Source organism: Copadichromis virginalis, linkage group LG4, assembly GCF_057382275.1.
Source record: "Copadichromis virginalis isolate Kocher_CV1m ecotype Utaka linkage group LG4, C_Virginalis_male_GT1.1, whole genome shotgun sequence".
NCBI classification, from domain to species: Eukaryota; Metazoa; Chordata; class Actinopteri; order Cichliformes; family Cichlidae; genus Copadichromis; species Copadichromis virginalis.
The window spans coordinates 11,679,133-11,699,822 of record NC_140621.1 but is presented as its reverse complement, the minus strand read 5'-3'; the positions used below and the strand labels follow the sequence as shown (position 1 = coordinate 11,699,822).

General features: G+C 42.6%; 3 protein-coding genes across 5 annotated transcripts; 2 read left to right on the top strand and 1 right to left on the bottom strand.

Annotated features, from left to right (window-relative positions):
- The first annotated feature begins 181 nt into the window (after nt 1–181).
- triobpb (TRIO and F-actin binding protein b) lies at nt 182–15,651 on the top strand. 2 transcript variants are annotated; one of them, XM_085453554.1, is made up of 15 exons: nt 182–272; nt 684–2,760; nt 2,927–3,035; nt 3,375–3,446; nt 6,840–6,896; nt 8,114–8,182; nt 8,729–8,818; nt 9,078–9,187; nt 10,055–10,484; nt 11,096–11,333; nt 11,715–11,826; nt 12,633–12,792; nt 12,929–13,027; nt 13,800–13,886; nt 14,642–15,651. In XM_085453554.1, the coding sequence occupies exons 1-15, from the start codon at nt 182–184 to the stop codon at nt 14,801–14,803; spliced, it is 3,963 nt and encodes a 1,320-aa protein (XP_085309680.1). In that variant the 3' UTR covers nt 14,804–15,651. The 2 variants fall into 2 exon arrangements, with proteins under 2 accessions (XP_085309680.1, XP_085309681.1); XM_085453555.1 differs by lacking the exons at nt 182–272; nt 684–2,760; nt 2,927–3,035; nt 3,375–3,446 and adding an exon at nt 3,895–4,587.
- Nucleotides 15,652–17,060: 1,409 nt separating this feature from the next.
- Nucleotides 17,061–19,422, top strand: ndufa6 (NADH:ubiquinone oxidoreductase subunit A6). The gene is made up of 3 exons (XM_085453558.1): nt 17,061–17,234; nt 18,441–18,556; nt 18,723–19,422. Exons 1-3 carry the CDS (start codon nt 17,096–17,098, stop codon nt 18,852–18,854), a joined length of 387 nt encoding a protein of 128 aa, XP_085309684.1. The 5' UTR covers nt 17,061–17,095; the 3' UTR covers nt 18,855–19,422.
- On the bottom strand, nt 19,393–20,619 carry smdt1a (single-pass membrane protein with aspartate-rich tail 1a). 2 transcript variants are annotated; one of them, XM_085453560.1, is made up of 3 exons: nt 20,404–20,619; nt 20,130–20,287; nt 19,393–19,602 (listed from the first exon to the last, which is right to left on the bottom strand). In XM_085453560.1, exons 1-2 carry the CDS (start codon nt 20,557–20,559, stop codon nt 20,150–20,152), a joined length of 294 nt encoding a protein of 97 aa, XP_085309686.1. In that variant the 5' UTR covers nt 20,560–20,619; the 3' UTR covers nt 19,393–19,602; nt 20,130–20,149. The 2 variants fall into 2 exon arrangements, with proteins under 2 accessions (XP_085309686.1, XP_085309685.1); XM_085453559.1 differs by having other exon boundaries at nt 20,122–20,287; nt 20,404–20,612.
- Between the last annotated feature and the right edge of the window lie 71 nt (nt 20,620–20,690).

The window sequence follows — 20,690 nt, the reverse complement described above, 5'->3', positions numbered from 1 at the left end:
TCTCTTGCTTTTCACTCCCCACTCCCGATCTCTCACCTCGTTCATCTCTGCTCTCGTCATTCTTCTTCCATCTCCTCTTCCACGTAGCTGCCGTGAGCAGAGCGACTACCAGGAGTTCAGTGGCTCAGCCAGTGCAGAGGACGAATACCCACCGATCCGTCGCCACCTGGTCAAACTCGATATGACCCGGCTTGACCCGCCACCCCACCGGCCCAACCCAAGGGCTTGGATGGATGACTCTCGGAGCAGAGACAGCTTCAGTAGACATTCGGGTACTTGTAGGCTGACATTGTGTGTTGCTGAATCAATTTCTTAGAACATTAGACTCATAAACCAAAGAAAAATTATAAGAAAGAGAGAAACAGAGGTAGCAGAATCGCCAAAGATATTTACAAATACTCCGTACAGCGGTCGACTGAGTCTTTAGTAAACTTGTGACTTGCTGCAATTGACCAATCTATATCCAGTTACAGCCAGAGGTGTTATTTACTTGGCAATACTATTTGCTGTCATCAGGTGAAGTGTCCAAGAGCAATTATCAGTAATACAATATAGCTCGGTTTGTGTCAGGAAACCTCTGGTAGTTGCTCAGAGGTTGAACTTTGACCTTTGCTTCTCCTATTTCTGTTACCATTGCGTCTTTCTATTTCATCCTATTTAAAAAATATTTTCTTCTCTTCCAGGGTTGAAAGAAGAGCGAGAGAAGCGCGAAAGTGGCTATTTCTCGCTGGGGAGGGCAGCAGGTGCCCGTTCGCTCCATGACAGCCCGTTCCGCCACTTCGAGCGAGGCCATCCCATCTTCAGCAACAGGAACGTCGAGCCAAAAGACATCGTTCCCTTCAGAAATCCTAATCTTGGTGTGGCTTCTCAAAGGCCGATACCAGAGGCTGTGGATGAGGACGTGGAAATCCCTCCTCCTGACCCATATGAAATTGCAGTTGAAGTCGAGGCACAAGTTGGCCCTCGCTCTCCGAGCCCTACTCCCTTTAAAATAGCGGAGTCGCTGGCCTCTAGCAGACGAAAGGGTTTCGGCAGTTCATACGGCCGTGTAAGCCCTTCTTCTCCCGTCTCTTCCTATCAGCAGTCGGGGTCGTACAACTCCCCGAGGCAAAGCTCGGCTCTGCAGTCTCGCTCGTCTTCTCCCTCACGTGGAAACCCGACATTCCGACGCAGCGAATCCATCGCTTCCCTCAGCAGGACTAACTTTGACGGTGGGGGGAGGTCTTCAGGGAGGGAGCCGGGGTCTAGAAGCTCCTTGCAAGGCACACATGGGCGACGTATTGAGTCGGGAACCCTGCCAAGAAACTTCAAATCGTTTGCCAGTTCAGTCAAATCCCAATCCAGCATGATTTCTGATTTTAGGAGTACCTTGCGAAAGACGGAAGCAAATGGGTCTTTAAGTGGTCGGGGTGGCGACTCCAGGAGCTCATCTCCGCAGAGGAAGGACTTTAACAGTTCAAGCCAAATGCCTCTTCACAAAACTGAAACCAGCACTAGTTTATCACATGGACGTGTGTATAACAGAAGGACTTCATCTCCATCAAGAAGGACTTCTGACAGTCGCAGCTCCTCACCGCCAAGGAGGACCTACAGTTCATCTAGCCAATCACTACTTCATAAATCTGAGTCCGTTATGTCTCTAAATGGACGCAGTCACCACGCACGCTGTGGGTCCCCGATAAGAGAAGGTTATGATATTGAGAGCCAGGCTCTGTTGCGTAACCCATCTGTTAGAAATGGGCAGAAAGATCAAGAACAAGAAGTCCCCATCCATCCGTCTCCATCTAAAAGAGGTCATGATACACCAAGTCATTCCATACTGCGTAAGACTGAATCAAGCCCTGCCAGGAGCAGTCGAGGTCGGGATAGCCGTTCTTCCTCTCCTGGAAGGAGGGGTTATGACACCCCCAGCAGGTATCAGCTGAAGAAAACAGACACCGGTAGCTTATTACATGGCCGTAGTCGTGAAAGTCATAAATCTCCCCCTTTGAGGAAAAGCTACGAGACTCCTACTCAGCCTTTGCTGCACAAGTCTGAATTTAACAGCTCAGTCAGAAGTCATGATAGATACAGCTCGTCATCTTTAAGGAGAACTTTTGATGCTTCTGACCAACGTTTGGCACACAAAACAGAAACTAGCAGTTCCTTCAACAGCAGGAATCAAAACAGCCGCAACTCCTCTCCCTCTAGGAAAGACAGCAGTCATCCACCGGGGTACTCAGTCCTCAGAAGTGCCATTAATGGAGACTCTGGTAATTTCTTTCAGAGAAAAAACACCCACGCTGACACAAAATCCAACTCTGATCGCTCACCACGCTCATGGCGAGATTCAACTCATTCCCTCCGCAGCTCCTCGTTATCTCGGGCTGCTTCGCCCTCTAGACATGGTGGAAGTGGCAACCGATCCACTGCTGTCACCTTGGAACGACCAAGGAGCCCAAGCAGCAACAGATCCAGTGTCGGTAGAAACATCCGCGAAGACCGCTGCCCTTCTCCTAATGACAAGAGGACCTCCCGTCATCCTGAGAGCCCTTCACTTCCCATTCAAATGCAGAGGCACACCTCCTCGCAAAGCTCCATGGAGTCCTCTGAGTCAGGCCGGCTCTCTGTGGGATCTACAGGGCGGAACAGGGAGGCGTATGCCATGATAGCTGATGTACCGAAGGTCAAAATGATCCATCACAGCGAGGCCTCGAGCCACGCGGGGAGGCTGCAGAACCAGCAGTCCGTCCGAAGACAGGAGCTCTTCAAGCCAGCCAGGTCAGACTCATGTTACACCTGCATATGTTAAACTGAGCATTTGTTGAGTGGTATGATTACTCGCCAACATTTTCTTGGAGGATCTATAATCTCTTGCCAGCTTTGCTTCTTCTACTCCATTCAACTGGATTAATTAGAGACACTAATAACCTGTCTGCTGTTTCAGCCACTCCTTGAGCAAGCTTCCCTCCAGAGAGTGGGAAGATACAGGAGACACTGAGAGAGAATGGCACAGTGGGTATCTATCTCGAGCTCACTCCTCCACCTCATTACAGGTAGGCCGGCTCAGGCCCATGCCAGTTAATTAAAGGATGTAAGAAACCCACGTTTTTTTTTTTAGCTTCTTGATTTAGGTATCTGAAAGTAAGCAGTAGGGCAGACTGGGAACAGAGAGTGCAAATGGTATAGAAGGGTGTAGGAACTGATAAAACCTTGCAATGGCATTTATTGTTATATTATATTATTAATATATTATATTACCTTATATGTTAATGCCTAACTTCATCTACCACATACCACACATCAGGTTTAAAAACAAAACACCTCTATGGATGGGACATGTTTGCTCAGTCCCGTATTGATTTGGTTAATAACTACAAGCTGTTCTTTTCCAGAGATCGGGCAGTCCCACAGCGGATGAGGGCAGTTCTTGGAAAGGTTATTATCACAGATCCGAACAAATGCAGGTATGTTTACACAGCAAAAATATTTAGTCTTGCTTACTTGCACGCCTTGCATGTGCCACATGTATTTTGCGATTCACCATAATAAAACCGCTGTTTTAATTTTACTGCAGTCCCGCCTATTTAAATATCCCTTTTTGTCACATATTTACCAGTGTTTGCACAGCTCCTGTCTGTAACTGCAAAAGCTTTTTAGGTGCTTAAGGTTAAGGTTGCTGGTGTGTCTGTTCCTACACTCTTTAAATTCTCCTTTTAACAGCTGACAGTCGCGTGTCTATCTTTTTTACCTACACCCTGCAGTCATTTCACAACACTGACTGAACTCTGTCAATTGTGGTCTGCTGGGGCATGTGTTGAAATTCCTGAACTGAAACCAATAGCTACAAGAGAGGCTTTTGGTAGAGGGTGGGGGTGCCACTTTATGTGCAAGAGATTTTCAGACGGGAAAATGTGGCAAGTCTTTTTTGAGAGTTTAGAAGAGAAAGCTTGTCTAAGCCAGGGAATGTCAGGATTTTGTATTTGCAGACTAGGACTTTAGATTGACAGACTTTTTTTCCCCCTCCATATCTTATCTTGTTGGGAATACCTGTGTGGCTTCAGTCAATAAGGAGGGTAAAATTTTCCATGGGAGATTCCAGGGAGACTCAGATTGATCCCCACTTTCTCCCCCGCAGGAGCTCCCCGGACCCCTTTTCATAGCCAGGCAGTTTTTTGGGGGTGGTGGGGGCGACGGAGTAGGTGGTAGGCTTGTTTTCTGAACAGATCTTCGCGGACCCGCCCAGGAAGTGACAGACAGACAGAGAGCGAGAGCAGCGAGCAAACAGGCAGCAGGGCTGAAGCGCTACATTAGCTCCGCTCCACTTGTCACAAAGTTGAAAAATTGTTTTTGCTGTTGTTTTTAAAACGCGAAAAACTCGTCCGCGTGCAGCGACATGGACGCACTCTCCCCTTAACGAGGCGGGGTACGTGCTCGGGACGCTGGCGGTTCGCTTGATTGGGTTAACATGGGTATGAATGGCGGGGTTTCATCTTAACTTTTCCTGCGATAAAGTAAGGTGATTTTTTTTAAAATAGCTAATTAAGCTTGTGCGGTAACAGTACTTTTGTCTTTATCTCACCCTCCCCGGATCCTGTTATCATGACGGTAAGCGGCACCCTCCTTCACTGTACGGCTGTACTTTGAAAACACTTTGTTTTTCCTGCTTGTCACGTCTTCCTGAACCTCTACTTTTCAAACGAAGCCTCTCGGCTAGCCGTTCACTCGGCTCGGTTGGGTTAAAGTGTTTAGCTAGTTTATCATAGATGTTAACGTATATTAGCTTTACAAAGCTAGCTAGTTTTAATGTGGCGAGCGTTTGTTTGACTTCGAGGGGTGTGTACATGAAGTTACCGCTAGCTTAGAAGTGACTTTTATTCGTTTAGTTTTATTTGTGGTTCGTATGGAGAAAAACAAGTAAAGTAACTGCTGTCGAAACGAAATACTTGACACTGGTTTCAAAGCGTGGTGTAGTTTCCTCCCCTTTTACCCTACTGCTACTGTTTACAGTAACTGGCACTAGCTTGTAGCTTGAACTGTGTGTGCCTTTTTTTTTATAGCCAGCTGTGACACATGTCCTCTGGTTGCAAACAGGCAGACACTGCCAGGCAAAGCTGGCAGGTGTTTTTTAATAACCTAGAAGTACTGGCTGTCCAAACAATAGTAATTTAGGAGTTGGCCTTAGAATGAGTGTACTGTATACCGGGACACTCTCATTAACAATAAGAAAAAAAGGTGAAACCTGTTTAACCTTAAGGACAAAGCTCACCAGACAATACGTCTTTATAGTGACAGGAAACGGGAGATGAAAAGAAGTGATGTTGTCTGTTCATTTGACTGTTTTCCCTTCTTCAGTTTATGACCTTTTCAAGCAAGGTCACGGTTCTGATAGTATAAGGGTTTACTGCTTAACAGGTGTCCGTTTTTCTACGTCAACCATCTGCTTCCTGTTTCTGCTCATGGGCATGTTTTGACATGATGTGAATAATTTGTAATAAGGTTTGACAGATAACTTTCTGTTGTATTTTAGACTTGTCTTTTTTGTTTTTTCAAGGCATACAATCAGTGTTCATTATGGATTTAAAGCCATGTTTAGTTCGATTGTTTTTCTTAAACAAAACCTATAACAACAGAGCTTAAATACAGTAGCTCAATAAAATAAACAGAGAAAATAGCACAGTAAGGTGCAATTACACCTAAATGAGGAACAGAATTTAAAAAAACAAAATGCTCTCTGTGGGGAAAAAATAAGTCTGGGGGAAAAAAAGTAAAATACATTAAAAGAGCTCAGTGAACAAAGGTCTAAATATGATGCTCGACTGTGTGTGTGTGTCTACACCCAACAATGCTTCTCAGTTAAAGAGCTCAACTTAATTAAATTAAGAATAAAAGGAAACCTGGGGTTTCTCCCTACATTATTCCTGTTATACTCTGTTGTTGGGAGTCATCAGACTGTATCATTGTTAGATTAAAGGAGATCAGTGGCATATATTAACTGGCTCAAACAGAGAGAAAGTGGGCGGTACCATGGCTTGCAAGAATGCAAGTACATAATGGAACATAAATACAGAAAAGGGGTAGTTAAAGATGACAGGACAGACGAGAGAAATTATATTAAGCGTACAGACTTGCAAACAGATGGGAGAAGAACAAAGTAAAAAAAGAGTGGAAAGTCGTGGGGAGCGAGATGCCAGTTGGAGATGAGCTGACAAATGCAGACAGATTTAAAAAGCGAGGAATGTACTTGTTGGTGAGTGAGAGATAAGCCAAGTGAGGAGTGTATTGCTTGGAAAAAGGAAGAAAAAAGAAGCTGCTGGCTAATCTTCTAATCTGGGATCACCTCATCTTGAGGTACCTAGCACATGTTTTCCTCTTCCTGTCATCGTGTTTGAAGCTAAAGCAGACCTGCTGCAGTGCAATAGAGCAGCACCCTGTTACGTAAACACAGTGCTGTTGATGTATATAGATTGTTGAGTGAGCTCAATACTGTCTGCTTTACCATCTTGTTAAATGTAAAGCAGTAGAGGATGTAATATAATATAAACTGCTTTAACTGATTTGGCCTATCACTTCTTCACACTGGAAACCAAATTATGGCCTCTGTGGCAAAATAAGGCAGGAGTCTCTGGTCTTTATGTACAATGATAACATAAACCTGTAGTGATGTAGCTGCTGCTCATAACATAAATGTTGTTGTAATTATACTACGCTACCCGCTCTTTAATATGGGGTTGTGTGGTTTGTCCACCCTAGTTCGTTCTTTCTGTTTCTGTTCACTTTCACTTTTTCTTCCTTCGTTAAAAAGCGTTGAACTTTTGTTGCATTTTCTTTGGCGACTTTGACTTTGTTCTGCTTCACAGCCCGACCTCCTGAACTTCAAAAAGGGATGGATGTCAAAACTGGACGAGAGGGGGGAGGTAAAGTGCAGCCAAGTCATATCCTCCTGTCACTCCTTCTCCTTTCCTAGCCTCTTCCCAGCATCACTCGTTCCTAATGAGAGAGGCTGTTTGTAAGGCGATAGCAGCAGGTTATCTTTGTTATCATGTTAATAGCTTGGTGGCTTGAGGCATAACAGGTGTGTCCTCTGTTTGAATGAAACGCTTGGGTGGGTGAGAGAGCTTCTCGCTTCACACATGCAGGCTTCCTGTTCCGCTCGTGTTTGTCTCAGCTTTTACAGACCAGGCTCGCTCAAAAAAAAATAGAACATAATAATAATTCTGATACAGTCTTAGATGGCGTGTTATGTTGTTGTGTTTTCAAGCCATGTGAAAAAGACTTTTCAAAGGAATATGCAGTCATGTGAAAAACTAAGTACACCCTGATTGCTTCCATTCAAATGTTTGCCTTGATTTATTGATCATCAGCAAGTGTGAGCGTATCTAAAAAATAGAAGTTTTGGTAATTTTCTGCTCTAGACGTAGGTTTACAAAGTTGGATCTGAACAAACTACAAGACGTCTGGAGCAATGTCCTTTGGACAGTCGAGACCAAAGTGGAGATGTTTAGGCCTAATATACACCGACATGTTTGAAGAAAACCAAACTCAGCGCATCAGCGCAAACACCTCAGACCAACTGTTAAGCACGATGGTGGAGGTGTGATGATTTTGGTCATATTTTACAGCCACAGGACCTGGCCACCTGCGTCAGTCATGAATTCTTATGCATACCAAAGTATTCTACAGTCACTTATGAGACCACCTGTCTGACAGCTAAAGCTTGGATGTAATTGGGTCGTGCAACAGTGCAACGATCCCAAGCACAGCAGCAAATGTACTACAGAGTGGCTGAAAAAGAAGGAATCAAGGTGCTGATATTGCCCAGTCAAGGTTCAGAGCTAAGCCAGGACCTTCAGAAAGTTATGCATAAAAAAATGTGCACAAACCTTAGTGCACGGAAGCAATGTTGTAAAGAAGAGTGGGCCAAATTCCTCCACAAAGACGTAAGAGACTGATAAAGTGAAACAAAAAATTATTCGAATTGTTCCTGCTAAAGGTGGTTCTACAAGCTATCGAATAGGAAGTACTTAATTTTCAACTGGACTGCATAGAGGACTGAAAATCTTCTTTTTTACTTGTCTACATATTTGGCCTTTTAGAGTTGCTGCTTCCAGTAATTCAGTCTTTGTTTCTTTAGTGGAAGAAGCATTGGTTTGTTCTGACTGATGCAGGACTCAAGTATTACAGGGACTCCACTGCAGAGGAGGTATGTATTGAAGCAAACTTGCATTATTTATGCAGACTGTATAAAAGATGGACAAAGCTTATTGGTCAGAAAAGAAGAGCTAATGTTAGAATTGCTTTAATCTTGCATTCTGCAGCAGTTGGGCGATCATATGGCTGGAAATAGAAGTCTATAGAAATGACACTACTGCTCACTTGATTTATGACCTCATTAAATGTTTTTCTAAAGGGTTAATGGTCCTGCTCACTTGTTTTAAGTGTCATTAAATACAGTATAATGTCCTCTTTCTAAAATATGGTTCCATTAGACTCAAAAAGTGATGCATGGTGGTCAACATGTCACTGCCATATGGGTGGGCTGTGGTTTTTCAGTCAGGTTCACCCCTGTAAGGTTGTGAAAATGCTCAGCTTGAGGCCTAAAAGTGGACTTGGTCAACCAGTGCATGACATTATAGTGATTATGTCCATCTTTTATATGCAGTCTAGTTTTTGTTTTTTGTTTTTTTATAATGAGAATATGAAATTGTAAGAGAAGTATGCAAACCATGTTCCTGTGGTTTATGTACAGAAAGATGACTTGGATGGAGAGATTGACCTAAAATCCTGTGTCAATGTGTCAGAGTTTGATGTGGAGAAGAACTATGGGTTTCAGATACAGGTGACTGTTTTTGGCACCTTTTGTAGACTGTGACTGTTTTTCATCTTTATATCCACCCATTCTCATCTTCCTTATCAGTTCCATACCCGCTCAACAGTTCCTGCTGTGTTTTCTTACTAATCACGTCTTACATCTCTGTCAGTATCTCTTCCACCTCTCTCTCTGTATATCTCTTTCAGTTTTTCCTCATCCCAACCCTATTACATAATTTTTATTTTTATTTTTTGTTTCCATAACCTATATTTCTTTTGTGTTTCAGACACGGGAGGCTGCATTCATGCTGTCTGCCATGACAGCTGGGATCAGGCGGAACTGGATAGAGGTTTTAAAGAAGTGTATTCGGCCCAGCAGCTCTCCTGACATCACACAGTAATTATGAGCAGACATGTTAACATTAACATTAAAATAAAAAGAGTGTTTATTATCAGGTAAAAACATGCCATACAGTCTGGACAATAATGTTTTGAACTATAAGTTTGTGTGTAATTATGGCAAAATGTAGTTATGATTAGACACACAGGGGTGGCTCCTAGAATCAGAATAGTTAGATAGTTTCAAAAAAGAGAATCTCTTTCTTCCACTCGTTTTTACAGAGGTGGTATTCTGGGGAATACATATGGCCAAACCACAGGAATGCATATATCTTGTAACTTGTCACTGTTCTGCCTGATCACAGGCAGATAGACTTACAAAGAAACTCCATAAAGACCCAAAATGTCTCCCACACACTGTCCAACATGAAGTATTTTGACATTTCAAAAAGTACTTTGTTCTTGAGCAACTTGTGGGAGGTGTTTGTCATAGTAACCATATAAAAATGGATTTATTTAAAAGCTAAACATCTAATAAACTCTTAGTGTTGCTTACAACCTCTTGCCTTGAAGGGCAACATCTAAGAAGGCTGGGCTGAAGTGCTAGCTTACACTAAATTCAAGAGTTGCTTGCATCACATTCTTGGACATTTTCTGTTGACCACACAAGAGTCTGTACATGTACCAGCAACCTGACAAGTCACTTTCTGCTGTGATGGTTCAAAATGAGTCAAAGCGTAATTATTTGGATTATTAATGTTCTGCTTGTGTAATGACTCACCAGCAGCTGTGTTCATGTGAGTGTTCATGCTGTAGAGCAATGTTCAGTCCTGATTAATCTCTGCTGTTTTAAATTTGATTTATTGATTTTCTTTTTCCATTATGTATAATTTTTTTTTTTAAATTTTCTTTTAAACTTCTCTAGATTACCCGACAGCGACAAGGAAAACTCCCACGATCGCGTTTTGCTGTCCTCTCGTCGACCGACATCGCGCCATGGTGAAGCTCAGTCAGAAGTCCCGGCCTCCACCCCATCTTCTCATCGTAGGTTTGACTACGTTGAGCTATCCCCTGTTCCCGCCTCTTCTAGCCTTCGTCTTGCCAGTCAGAGAGAAGCAGGAGAGGGGCAGGGGAGAGAGCACAGCCAAAGGCAGGAGGAGAAGAACACAAGCAGCCAGTGGGATGCCGTGCTGTCCAGGAAGGGCACCGGATCAAACCAAAAGCTACGCATGGAGGAGGAAATCGAGAAGAAGTGGACAGAGTTTGAACAGATGCCCTTAAAGGAGATGAGCTCCTTACCATCAGTGGGATCACGTGCTTCCGGCCAGACAGCCAATGAGGCGCTGCAGAGGGAGGTAGTGCGTGGAGATGATTTTCCAATTTGCACATGACATAAAATGCAAATTAACTCTTCATCGCTATGGATGAAGTAAACACTTCTTATCGTTTTCCACTGCTTTCGGATGCTTTTCAGCAGTGTTTTCCATCTTAAATAAGATGAAGCACATGATTCAAACGGACGGTGTGGGATTGAGAAGGACCCAGATAGTAAACTGGAAAAATACTGCTGAAACTCATGCCTGCTTTTGGTCTGTGTGTGATGTGGACTTTGTTTTGAATCGTTTGCATTTCCAAATCCTAAGGCTGTCTATACCTGACACACCTTACTATGATTTATAAGCACAGAGAATCCCAGCATATTTAATCTTGAATTACAGTTTTGTTTATATATAAAGAGAGTTGAATGGTTTTTCTTAAACTTAAACCCTGTTAGACCAACTTCATAAATTCAGCAGTGAATAGGGTTAAAGGTCAAGCCCAAGGTAGCTCTGGAGTAAGTGTTGGTGTCATTGGACTGCCTGTAGGAAAGAAATGACTCAAATGTGTGTTGCAGTAAAATGGCACATTGATCAGCTTTCTCCACCAGCTTTCAGTAGGCTTTACCTCCGCCTTTTTCTTCTCTCAGGTGGCGTCACTGAGGCAGCAGGTCGAGCAACTACAGCGGAAGGGAGGGGAAGGCGGCGGAGGAGGTGTGCGGGGTGGCTGTGGCCCTGAGGCACCCTGCAGCCGCAGCCTGTTGGCCATGGAGCGTGCTCATCGGCAGGCCCTGGAAGAGCTGCAGAAGCAACACGACCGCCAAGTCAAGGAGCTGGAGGCCCAGAAGGACAGGCTGCTGCTGCAGGAGGCCCAGGACACAGCGCGAGGTCAGTCAAAAAGCACATCAGCCACATATTAACTGCTAAATTCTGAAGCAATAGCCGCTGTTAAACTAAACTTTTACAGGTTTAATTTAAACTTTTACTGACATTACTATAAATGACCATGATTTTTTGTAGTAAAAGACATAATGTGCAGTGCCTGCCTGTGAATGTTCTTAGTAGAATTGATTTCTACTGTATTATGCCACGTCTACCTGTATACATCCTTCTGTTTTAATGCAGTTGAAGGCTGTGAAACATGTTTTCACCGTGCTTTCAACATGCTTTCAGTCTTTCTTGCTAACTTTCCCCTTCTCAGTAAAGTTATGGTGTGATAATGTCACTTACAACAGAAAACATTGTGTAACACTCGAGTTTGTGTTTCAGTGATGGAGGCTTTGAAGAAGAAACACAAAGAGGAGCTGGAAAGAGAAGTTGAGAAAGTGAAGAGGCTGAGCAGCGGCGCGGTGGACTCACAGACTCTGCGAGCTCTGCATCAGTACGTAACTTTAGATCAGATTTTGCCAGTGACTTAAAGATGTACTGGGGTCACACTGATACTTATGGAGACAATGATGATGTGACGGATGATTACATAACCTGTTTACTTGTTAAACGATCAGAAAGCGGCTTAAACTTCCACTGCACCCTTCCTTTTAGCTCGGCCTTCATTGGTAATTTATGTGAACATGTCCTTTTGCTTTTGAGTGGGAGCTACGTGGCCATAAAAGGGTATTCTGTTAAATAAAAGTTTGAATTTGCAGACTCGTTGAAGTAAGGCCATTACCACAGCCGCCTCTTGGTCCTGTCAGGCGCTTAAGGAATGCGGAAGAATTTGGTCATGGATTAGTTTTCTTTTGTAAGCGTCGCAGGCCTTTGACACAGACTGTCTCAGTGGCTGCAGCTGGAACCTGCATTTTAGGGCTTAACTATGTTGCCTACACTGCATTTTTTACCTCTGCATGCTCTTCCTTATTTTTGTGGTCATTGGTTATAAGTAGCAAAGAGGTTTTAAAACCACAGGAGGAAATACTCAAGTCATGAAGGAAAAAAGAGCACCACGAAGGAAACCTACTATACTCTAGTTATATTTTCATAATGTGAAAAAAGGGGTTGTCCAACTCTTTTTTTTTTTTTTTTATTTTTTATTTTTATATGAAATATATATTGTTTTGTGTAACTGCTGCTGATGTGTAATAGAGTAAAGAGAAACTTGATGTGAAACGGCAGCATTGAAGTTGTTGTATCAGTGGTTTGGTTCACCGAAGCCCCGACGTGAACACAGTTTTCTTTGTGTTGCTGCAGGGCAGAAGCTCAGGCCTCGCAGAGAGAGCTGGCCGGACTGTCTGAGCGCTACTCTCAGAAGTGTCTGGAGCTAAACAGAGCTGAACAGAACAACGCAGAGAGGGAACGGGAAATCAGCCGCAAGGAGAGAGACATGGAGCAACTGAGGAAAGAGAACCAGGTGGGTCAGCTGCAGTAGACTCAGCTGGGAAGAATGATGCATTCACTTTACAGCCCCCAACTAAATATGTGTATGCAGATTTCTACAAACAAACGGCCATTACTTGAAATCACACAGGCCAAATTTTTTCCTTTAGGACTTAAAGGCCCGTTTGACAGAGGAGATGAAACGAATACAATCTGCCATCAGAGATCACGGCTCAGAGGACAAAAACAGGATGCCCTGCGAGCTAGAGGTAACAACTCTTTAATGTATACCTGAAACTGAAAGCATACCAGGCACTTCTGTATCTGCTAGGACTTTTTTTTTTTTTTTAAGCAATACCAGCGTGAAACGGTTGTGAAAATCTGCAAGTTGCACCGAGAGCTGCAGCATTAGTTTAGAAGAACAACAATAACTGACAGCAAGCCTAAGAAATGGCCTGCTTTATGGGTGTGTTGTGCTCAGCTACATAAAGATACCTGTTTGTAGTCAATCTGATGCCATAGATGAGGCATTCAAATGAGTACCTGTTATACTTATTATTTTCTCTCATATCTATACTGTTGAAATTGTGGATGCTTACAATGAACATTGCCAAAGATTAGACTTTGCAAAAACTACTTTAGTAAAGTCCAGCGAGCTGTAAATTCCACTACAATCTATTTCTCTGTCGTCAGTACATTCGGCCTTGGGTGAAAAATAAATCTCTGCGAATATAGTTCACTGTAACAGCTGCAGATTATCTAGCATGATTTATGCATTTGGGTCACAGCAAACATGTCAGCAGTACAAACCTCTCCAAATTCAACTGGAGAATGCAGTTTGAGTTGGACTCTACGGTAATCTGTCAATGTTTGCAGAAATATTCAAGAATATGCTTCAGCCTGACCGTTTTGGCCTCTCAAGTAAATGACAGTGGTGTTCCGGCCCTTATCTACAACTACATAAATTACAGTGCAGGCTGTTTTGTCATTTAAAGGAAACGCCCACAATATGTGTTTTTTATTTTTTTGTTTTTTTCCCAGGTTCTACTCAGGATGAAAGACAACGAGATACAGTACTTGCAGAAAGAGATCAGCTGTCTAAGAAATGAGCTGCAGTTCCTTAACATGGTAGTGTGTGTGTGTGTGTGTGTGTGTGTGTGTGTGTGTGTTTGAGGGGTGGATTTTTTTCATGAATTTACCAATAGGCTGTAAATAAAAGATGCAAGTAGTTATTGTGACCTCCCATTGTGTTGGATTTTCGCTGTTGCCTTTTTGGTGTTTTGAAACAAGGTGTGTTCAGATGAGACGGTAGAGCTTTTAATCAAATGCTAGCTGGGTTAGCAGGGCGCATCTCCGCCCTGCTTCTCCGTGACTTGTCTACAAATACAAGTTAGTTTTTGGCTTGTCATTTTTGGCAACTGCGGCAGTCTGCTGTCATTCAGAACAATCTCAGTGAGGTTTTTGGCAGCACCCTCTTTGTGACCAGTTTCACCTAGCAACAGCTACCAACCACTTTGGTTGGTTTTCTGGGGAGTACAAATCTTTCCCCCTCATCGAGAGGTTTCCAACCATTAGTACCTACTCAGATCGACTTGTACCAAGGTGTTTTTTTTTTTTTTCTTTACTCAAATGAGGACCAAAATTTACTAAATGAATCACCATGCTCTGTAGAAGACATATTGACTTTTTAGGTCTGAAGAGCACTGTCATCTTTGATGTACAGTCTATAGGTGAATGCCAACATTGTCATAGAAAATGCAGATCATGAGTAATTTAGCTAGTTTAAAACATGCATGCAAGATGTTTTTTTGTTTTTTTCCCTTCACAGTGGATGTGATGTCACTGAGATAGCCTGAGAGATTTTCTGTCACTCTGCTCCACAGGAAAAACAGCTGGCCTGTAAGCGATATGGAGAGTTGCAAGAGGAACTGAGTGGGATGAAGGGCCGAAATGAGCGAGAGATTCAGAGTCTAAAGGAGCACTTGAAGCTGGCTATGGCTGCTCTGCAGGAGGGGCAAAAGCTGGGGAACAGCCTAGACCACTGAGAGAATACTTCTGGTACTAAAGCTCTGTCAGACATGGTGACCAGTGCGGACTGATATGGAACAGATGTTTTCTCGTTTGTTTGTTGTTTAGGAGAACGAAAGGATGGTTACTGTTTTTGCTGGACAGTCCCTGCTGTGTGGAGACTTTGATAATGCCTTAAATTTTAATCACTCTGCCAATAAGAGCACAGGAGAGAAGTTTGCCTTCGTTGCTTTCTATTGTGTGGTTATAGTTGTGAAAGAGCGTATTTAAACCTGAAGTATGACCTTTTTCCAAGTAGTTTTGTTCCTTGATATAACCAAGTACTTTCAATGCATAAAACTGTGACTCAAATCTGAAAACAATATTTAAAAACTAAACAAAATCTGCAGTAAAATCACATCTGGCTTTGAAGCCCAGTCTCCTGGGGAAAAACAGTGTTTCATCTATCAGTTTAGTACAACCTGCTACCTCTTTGGACGTTGTTACTGCTTAAACCATGTCACCAGGCTTCATAAAGGTCAGAAAGCTTTGAAGGCAACCTTCTCTCTCTAGCTTAATGAGCAGCATAGAGTAGCCATTAGCTGGTTACGTTACACTGGGCCATATATAATGTACAAAATTGCACTTTTAATTTTTTTTTTTTTTTTAAGTTTGGCTTTTGTTGGTTTTGAGTGGAAGCGGTGTGTATGAGTGCACACTTGGTCTGAAAACTGGAAAGCTTTATTGAGTATCTTTTTTGTTGTTGTTTTTAAATGTGGTATTGTAGATAAAGACTTCATACTGTATCAGCTTTTTCTTTTTTAATTTTTGGATGAATAAACTTCTCATTGGCCCTATGTGCTGCCTGAGACGGCAAAGGTCGGAAGAGCTGCTGTCATCTGTTTTCTGTATTACAGCTTTTGAGGCATGTTTACTTTGTGAAAATGGCACACAGTACTTAAGAAACGTATTTGCTGTATTTTTTTTTTCTTTTGAACTGGGAAACTTGCTGATGTTCTGTCGGGTTTGAGAATATAAAATTCAAAAATCTCTATTGGGATGAAAACAGGACAAAACAGCAAAAAATGTTTAATTCCTTGGCGGTTTAAGGGGGTGGGGCTGGATTGGAAGTTGATCTGTGATCGTACAGAAGCAGATTCAGCTCAGCTTTCTTTGGTTGCTTTTAAAGGCTGTTGAATGAATGTTGTCCCGTATCACAGATGTCCTCAGTTTTAAGCCATGGCTGAGAACTCTCAAGCCTCCAGTCTCTCCTGATCATTATTGGCATACTGTGTGCCACCATCACAGCAAATGACAGGTGTTGCATCAATGAGCCAGTTTTTTTGTATTGACGGTATGTATTGCGATAAAAAGAATTATCTAACTTTTAAAAATGTGTTCATATTTAATGTACAGTAGAGCCTTTGTCATCTTTGTAAATAAACATTTTTGCAATCAATAAAAGACGTTCAACAGCACATAATGTACGTTTCATTTCTGCAAGATTGTATCCGCCCAAAACCTGCAGACGTTTGTGTTTTTCAGTTCTGTGCTTAATCTAATGTAAGGATACGTTTCATAAAGAAAAAAAAAACCCTGCATGGTGTTGGAGATGTGAGTACAGGTCCCACTAAAGGCTGTCAGGCCTTCATGCCACCCTCACAGAATCTATTTCTCACAATTTGGTCAGAAATATGGACACAAGTTGTCAGCTGTAGGTCACTTTATAGAGCAGTGGTAGTCGTCCTGATGCTGGTGTGATGCCCTTCTTTGAGCATCACACCAGTAGCAGGCCTGGTCCTGGTTCTTGGGCCTAATATCTCGCATGAGAACTGAACAAGCTTCTCGGATGAGAGGTGAAATGTCTTCAAGCAACTTAAAGAAGTCCAGACGCTTTTCTTTCCAAGCTCCTTAGACTAACTAATATCTCCTTCATGTCCCATCCTGAATGAAATGGACTCTCTGGACTGCAGGTCTCATATCATAATGCTAGCATGAGAAAAATCAGTTGGGTTTTTTTTTTTTCGGGGGGGGGGCACACAGCAAGAGTCTCTGGGAATGACCTGTAAAACCATCTTTTAGGAGGTTGTCCAGTTTGACCTGTTGTTACTTTTCTTTCCACCAGAGCAAGTGAAACGGATCCACAGTGGTTTCTGCTTCTTAACTGGACAGGTTGATATCCCTGAAGTTTAACAAATTTTGTGTTATTCTGTAATGAAGCGTTCCCTTCATTTTGTGAGCGGTGTCTTGAACCAGCCGTACCTCTAGGTGGCAGCAGAGCGCTTTCAGCACTAATTTAATGAAACCGGAAAATAGCAACAGTAGCAGTTATGGCGTCCACAGCGGCGACCCGGACGGCAGCTGGTGCTGCTAAAGTCGTTAAACCGATTTTTAGCCGTGATTTGGACGAGGCTAAGCGCCGAGTCCGGGAGTTATACCGAGCATGGTACCGGGAGGTCCCCAACACAGGTACGTGTGCTCCCTTTAGCGGGTAAACTGTGTGGAAGAAGCGAGGCGAGCGTCAAGGTCGCGTCTATGGAGCGGTGCAGAATAATTAACATTAGCTGCTAGCACAGAGGATCCTGAATATGACAATGTTTTAAAGACTCTCTCCTCTCTTGTGTCAGATAGAGATGGTGATGTTTCCGTTTAATCTAAACTGTAAAGGGAAGTTCATGACTTCAAAGCAACCTTTAGATACTGACTCTAGCTAGCGTTCATTTTGGCTCCAGGCAGATGAGGCTGCATCGAGGATTATGTACTCTGTACTTTATGTCCACACATTTTAACTTAAAATCATACAAACAAATACAGAATCGATTAAAAAAGAAAAGAGGTGCATATATTACGTTACGTTGTTGTGTGGGTTCATGCTTACAGAAGACCTGTTACTTTATTGAATATAATATGTAAAGCAGCTTCGTAACACCCGTAGTTAGCAAGAATTCCATGTTCAGCATTCACTTTGTTTTGGCTCCTAGCAGGTGGTTACTTACACGGTTACCCATCAGATCCTTTAAGAGGTTTATTTAAGGTGTACATCTAAGGGGTACATTAAATCTTCGGATTTTTAAAAGAACAATTTTCCTATATCCATATGCGGTGTAAAAATGTGGAACAGTACAAGTTTGGAATTAAATATATATATTGTTTTATGTGCAGACTAGTACATAGTTAATTATGTATATTGTCTGATTACATGTTATATCGAGGAACACTGATGAGTAAATTATTAAATAGCATTAAGGGAGTAGGATTAAATAAATGTGTACTTTAGACCTTTTCGAACATGTAAATTGTTCGCTGTATAGATTTATTCCTTGCAACGTGATTTTTTTTCTATTTTGCTTTCTGTTCAGTGCATTTTGTTATTACGATATTATTACTATTTACCTCTTCAAAATCAATCAATTACAAACAGAGTGATTTCCTTATGTTTAACACCCAAATGCTGATGATCATCTGATCTGATGTAGCAAAACAAATATGGCATAATGATGATGATGAGTGGCAACTTTGCAAAAACAAAGACAGTAGGACAATTTTATTTCAAATAGCCGCTGTAGATTGATTTAATTCATGCAGCTGTAATAGTAACATTTAGGAATGATGTCCTGGATAAAGTGTGTGTAGCAGAACCAAAATGGCTCTCCGTTTGTGTCTGTTCCTCTGCAGTCGCAATGTTTCAGCTGGACATCACAACACGCCAAGGAAGAGACAAAGTTAGGGAGATGTTTGACAAGAACAAGCACATCACCGACCCCCGTGTGATCGACATGTTGGTCATTAAGGTAAAAGCAGCACCTGTGACAAGAAACAGTAAATATGATTTTTCTCAAGGCAGTGTCTCTTAGGGCTCTGATTGCTGGTTAAATCTAACTTAGAGCCACACTGAGTTGTTTACTTCACGGTGTGTTGTGGTGTTCTCCGTTTTTTGTGTGTGTGTGCTATTTAAAGGGGAAAATGGAACTTCAGGAAACGATCCACGTCTGGAAGCAGAAGACCCACATAATGCGCTATTTCTACGAGTCTGAAGAACCTCGCCCCACCGACTTCCTGTCCAAATTCTACCGGGGACACGACCAATGAACTGTACAGCTCTCGGCCTGCCCTGTGACCTGTTTTTTGGTTGTGTCCAATTTGACAGCTGTTTCTCTTTATTGTAAATATACACTTAACAATCACCTATCTATAGTTCAGTCTCTTTTTATTATTGATATTGTCAGTTGGATCAATTAAAGCCATCAGCACACCATGACTGAACGTGCAGATGCTGTTGTGAGCGGGTTGTTTCAAACAACATAAAGCTTTTTCACTGCAGACAGTAGGAAAAGCATGTGAGAGCTGAATCTTCATTATTATTATTGATTTCATCAGTTTTATTATTATTTTTTTCCTGCTGCTATGAAAAGCTTTAATCTTGTATTTGGAAAATTGACATTTCCAGACCAAAACTGAGCCGAAAGCTCTAACAGTAAGAGGGACAAATAACATTTTACAGTCTGGATTTTGTCCTCCTTAAGAAGGTATAATCCATAAAACTGGACATGAAACAGCTCCTGGGAATAACTTAACAGCTTTGTTCCAAACAAGTTTCATATTTCATGCAATGAAGTGTTTTAAACAGTTGATAGAAAATTACATTTTATTGAAATCATTGTGTTCTGGTATCGATGTGTAAGATGTGAGTAGTGAATGACAAATACAGTACAATACGATCAGCCCGGGGCAGCAAAAACCCTGAATCTAGTGCACAAAGACGCAACTCCGGCAAGGTGTTAATCTGCTGAGATGCTCACTGACGCTGGGCGGTGGTCATCGTCACACAATACACAATCTGTGAGGGGCAGAAAAAGTGTGTTGATTTATTTTTACACTATAAAGGCCTGTAAACGGTTACATCTTAATATGAGATGTTTAAGAACTGCTGCAAAAGCCTGAAGAAAAATAAAGCAGACAGAAGCATTCAAGCTGCTAATGTGAGCGTAATGTTTTTATTACAGAGCTGAAGCTCTGAGCAGCAATCTTAAAGCCTGGTCGGCAACAGCAAAGGGGACCTATTGTACTGATTGGTGACCCCTCACAAAGATTGTAAAATGACTATGTATTGATTTTCCTTCTTTTTGACTCGCATGGATTACTCAGTGTTTTTCATAAAAGCATCCATCACTATTATAGTACACATATATATGATAGAAAACAAAGAATCTTAATAGGTACCTTTTAATGAAGCATGTTATTTTTTTTAATTGCAATGGTAACTCCCACATTTCAGTCTGTACTGAACAACACTGTACAACACAGACGGAGCAGGGAGCGTGCACTCTGCCACACCCACAGCGACAGCCAGCGATACCTGCTAACCTGAAGCTTTCCAGACCCCCTCAATCATCATCATCGTCGTCCTCGGGGACGAAGATGTCGTGCTCCTCCAGGAGGGCGGCAAAGTTCTTGCTGATCTGCGTCCCCACATACAAGAAGGGTACCACTATCAGGGCGATCCGGATAAGGCCGAAGGGGGTCTGCTCCCCGGTGTCACACACCCCACCACAGAAACAACAACGTTATTTAACGGCGCTCGTGAGACTACACCTTCCGAGGATCTGATTTCGTAACACTGCGTGCAAATGAGACTCACCTTTCTGGGTTTGGGGAGCATAGCACCGGACGACGAGCACACGGCCGTCCGGCACGCTGTCACGGTGTTCCCCGGTACACTGGAGGGGGTCAGCGGGGATCTGCGGGGGGCTCTGAGGATAGACAGCCTGACGAGGCGACTGAGGGCCGACGCCATGTTTACAGCGTTTGACGATGCAACGGCAATGCGGAAAACGAACCGGAGATGAATTGTGATGTGCAAGAAGAGGGCGGAAACAGCGCCCCCCTGTGGTGACTCAACAGCACCGCGTTTTTGTTTTTATTTTC

What these genes read in the sequence shown, in the direction of transcription:
- triobpb (XM_085453554.1), top strand. Translation starts at nt 182, where the DNA reads ATGACCCGGCTTGACCCGCCACCCCACCGGCCCAACCCAAGGGCTTGG. An exon ending in ACTCCTCCACCTCATTACAG is followed by an intron (nt 3,036 to 3,374) that starts GTAGGCCGGCTC and finishes GTTCTTTTCCAG; the next exon opens with AGATCGGGCAGTCCCACAGC. An exon ending in ACTCTGCGAGCTCTGCATCA is followed by an intron (nt 11,827 to 12,632) that starts GTACGTAACTTT and finishes GTGTTGCTGCAG; the next exon opens with GGCAGAAGCTCAGGCCTCGC.
- ndufa6 (XM_085453558.1), top strand. Translation starts at nt 17,096, where the DNA reads ATGGCGTCCACAGCGGCGACCCGGACGGCAGCTGGTGCTGCTAAAGTC. An exon ending in CCGGGAGGTCCCCAACACAG is followed by an intron (nt 17,235 to 18,440) that starts GTACGTGTGCTC and finishes GTTCCTCTGCAG; the next exon opens with TCGCAATGTTTCAGCTGGAC. An exon ending in TCGACATGTTGGTCATTAAG is followed by an intron (nt 18,557 to 18,722) that starts GTAAAAGCAGCA and finishes TGCTATTTAAAG; the next exon opens with GGGAAAATGGAACTTCAGGA.
- smdt1a (XM_085453560.1), bottom strand. Translation starts at nt 20,559, where the DNA reads ATGGCGTCGGCCCTCAGTCGCCTCGTCAGGCTGTCTATCCTCAGAGCC. An exon ending in TGCTCCCCAAACCCAGAAAG is followed by an intron (nt 20,288 to 20,403) that starts GTGAGTCTCATT and finishes ACCGGGGAGCAG; the next exon opens with ACCCCCTTCGGCCTTATCCG.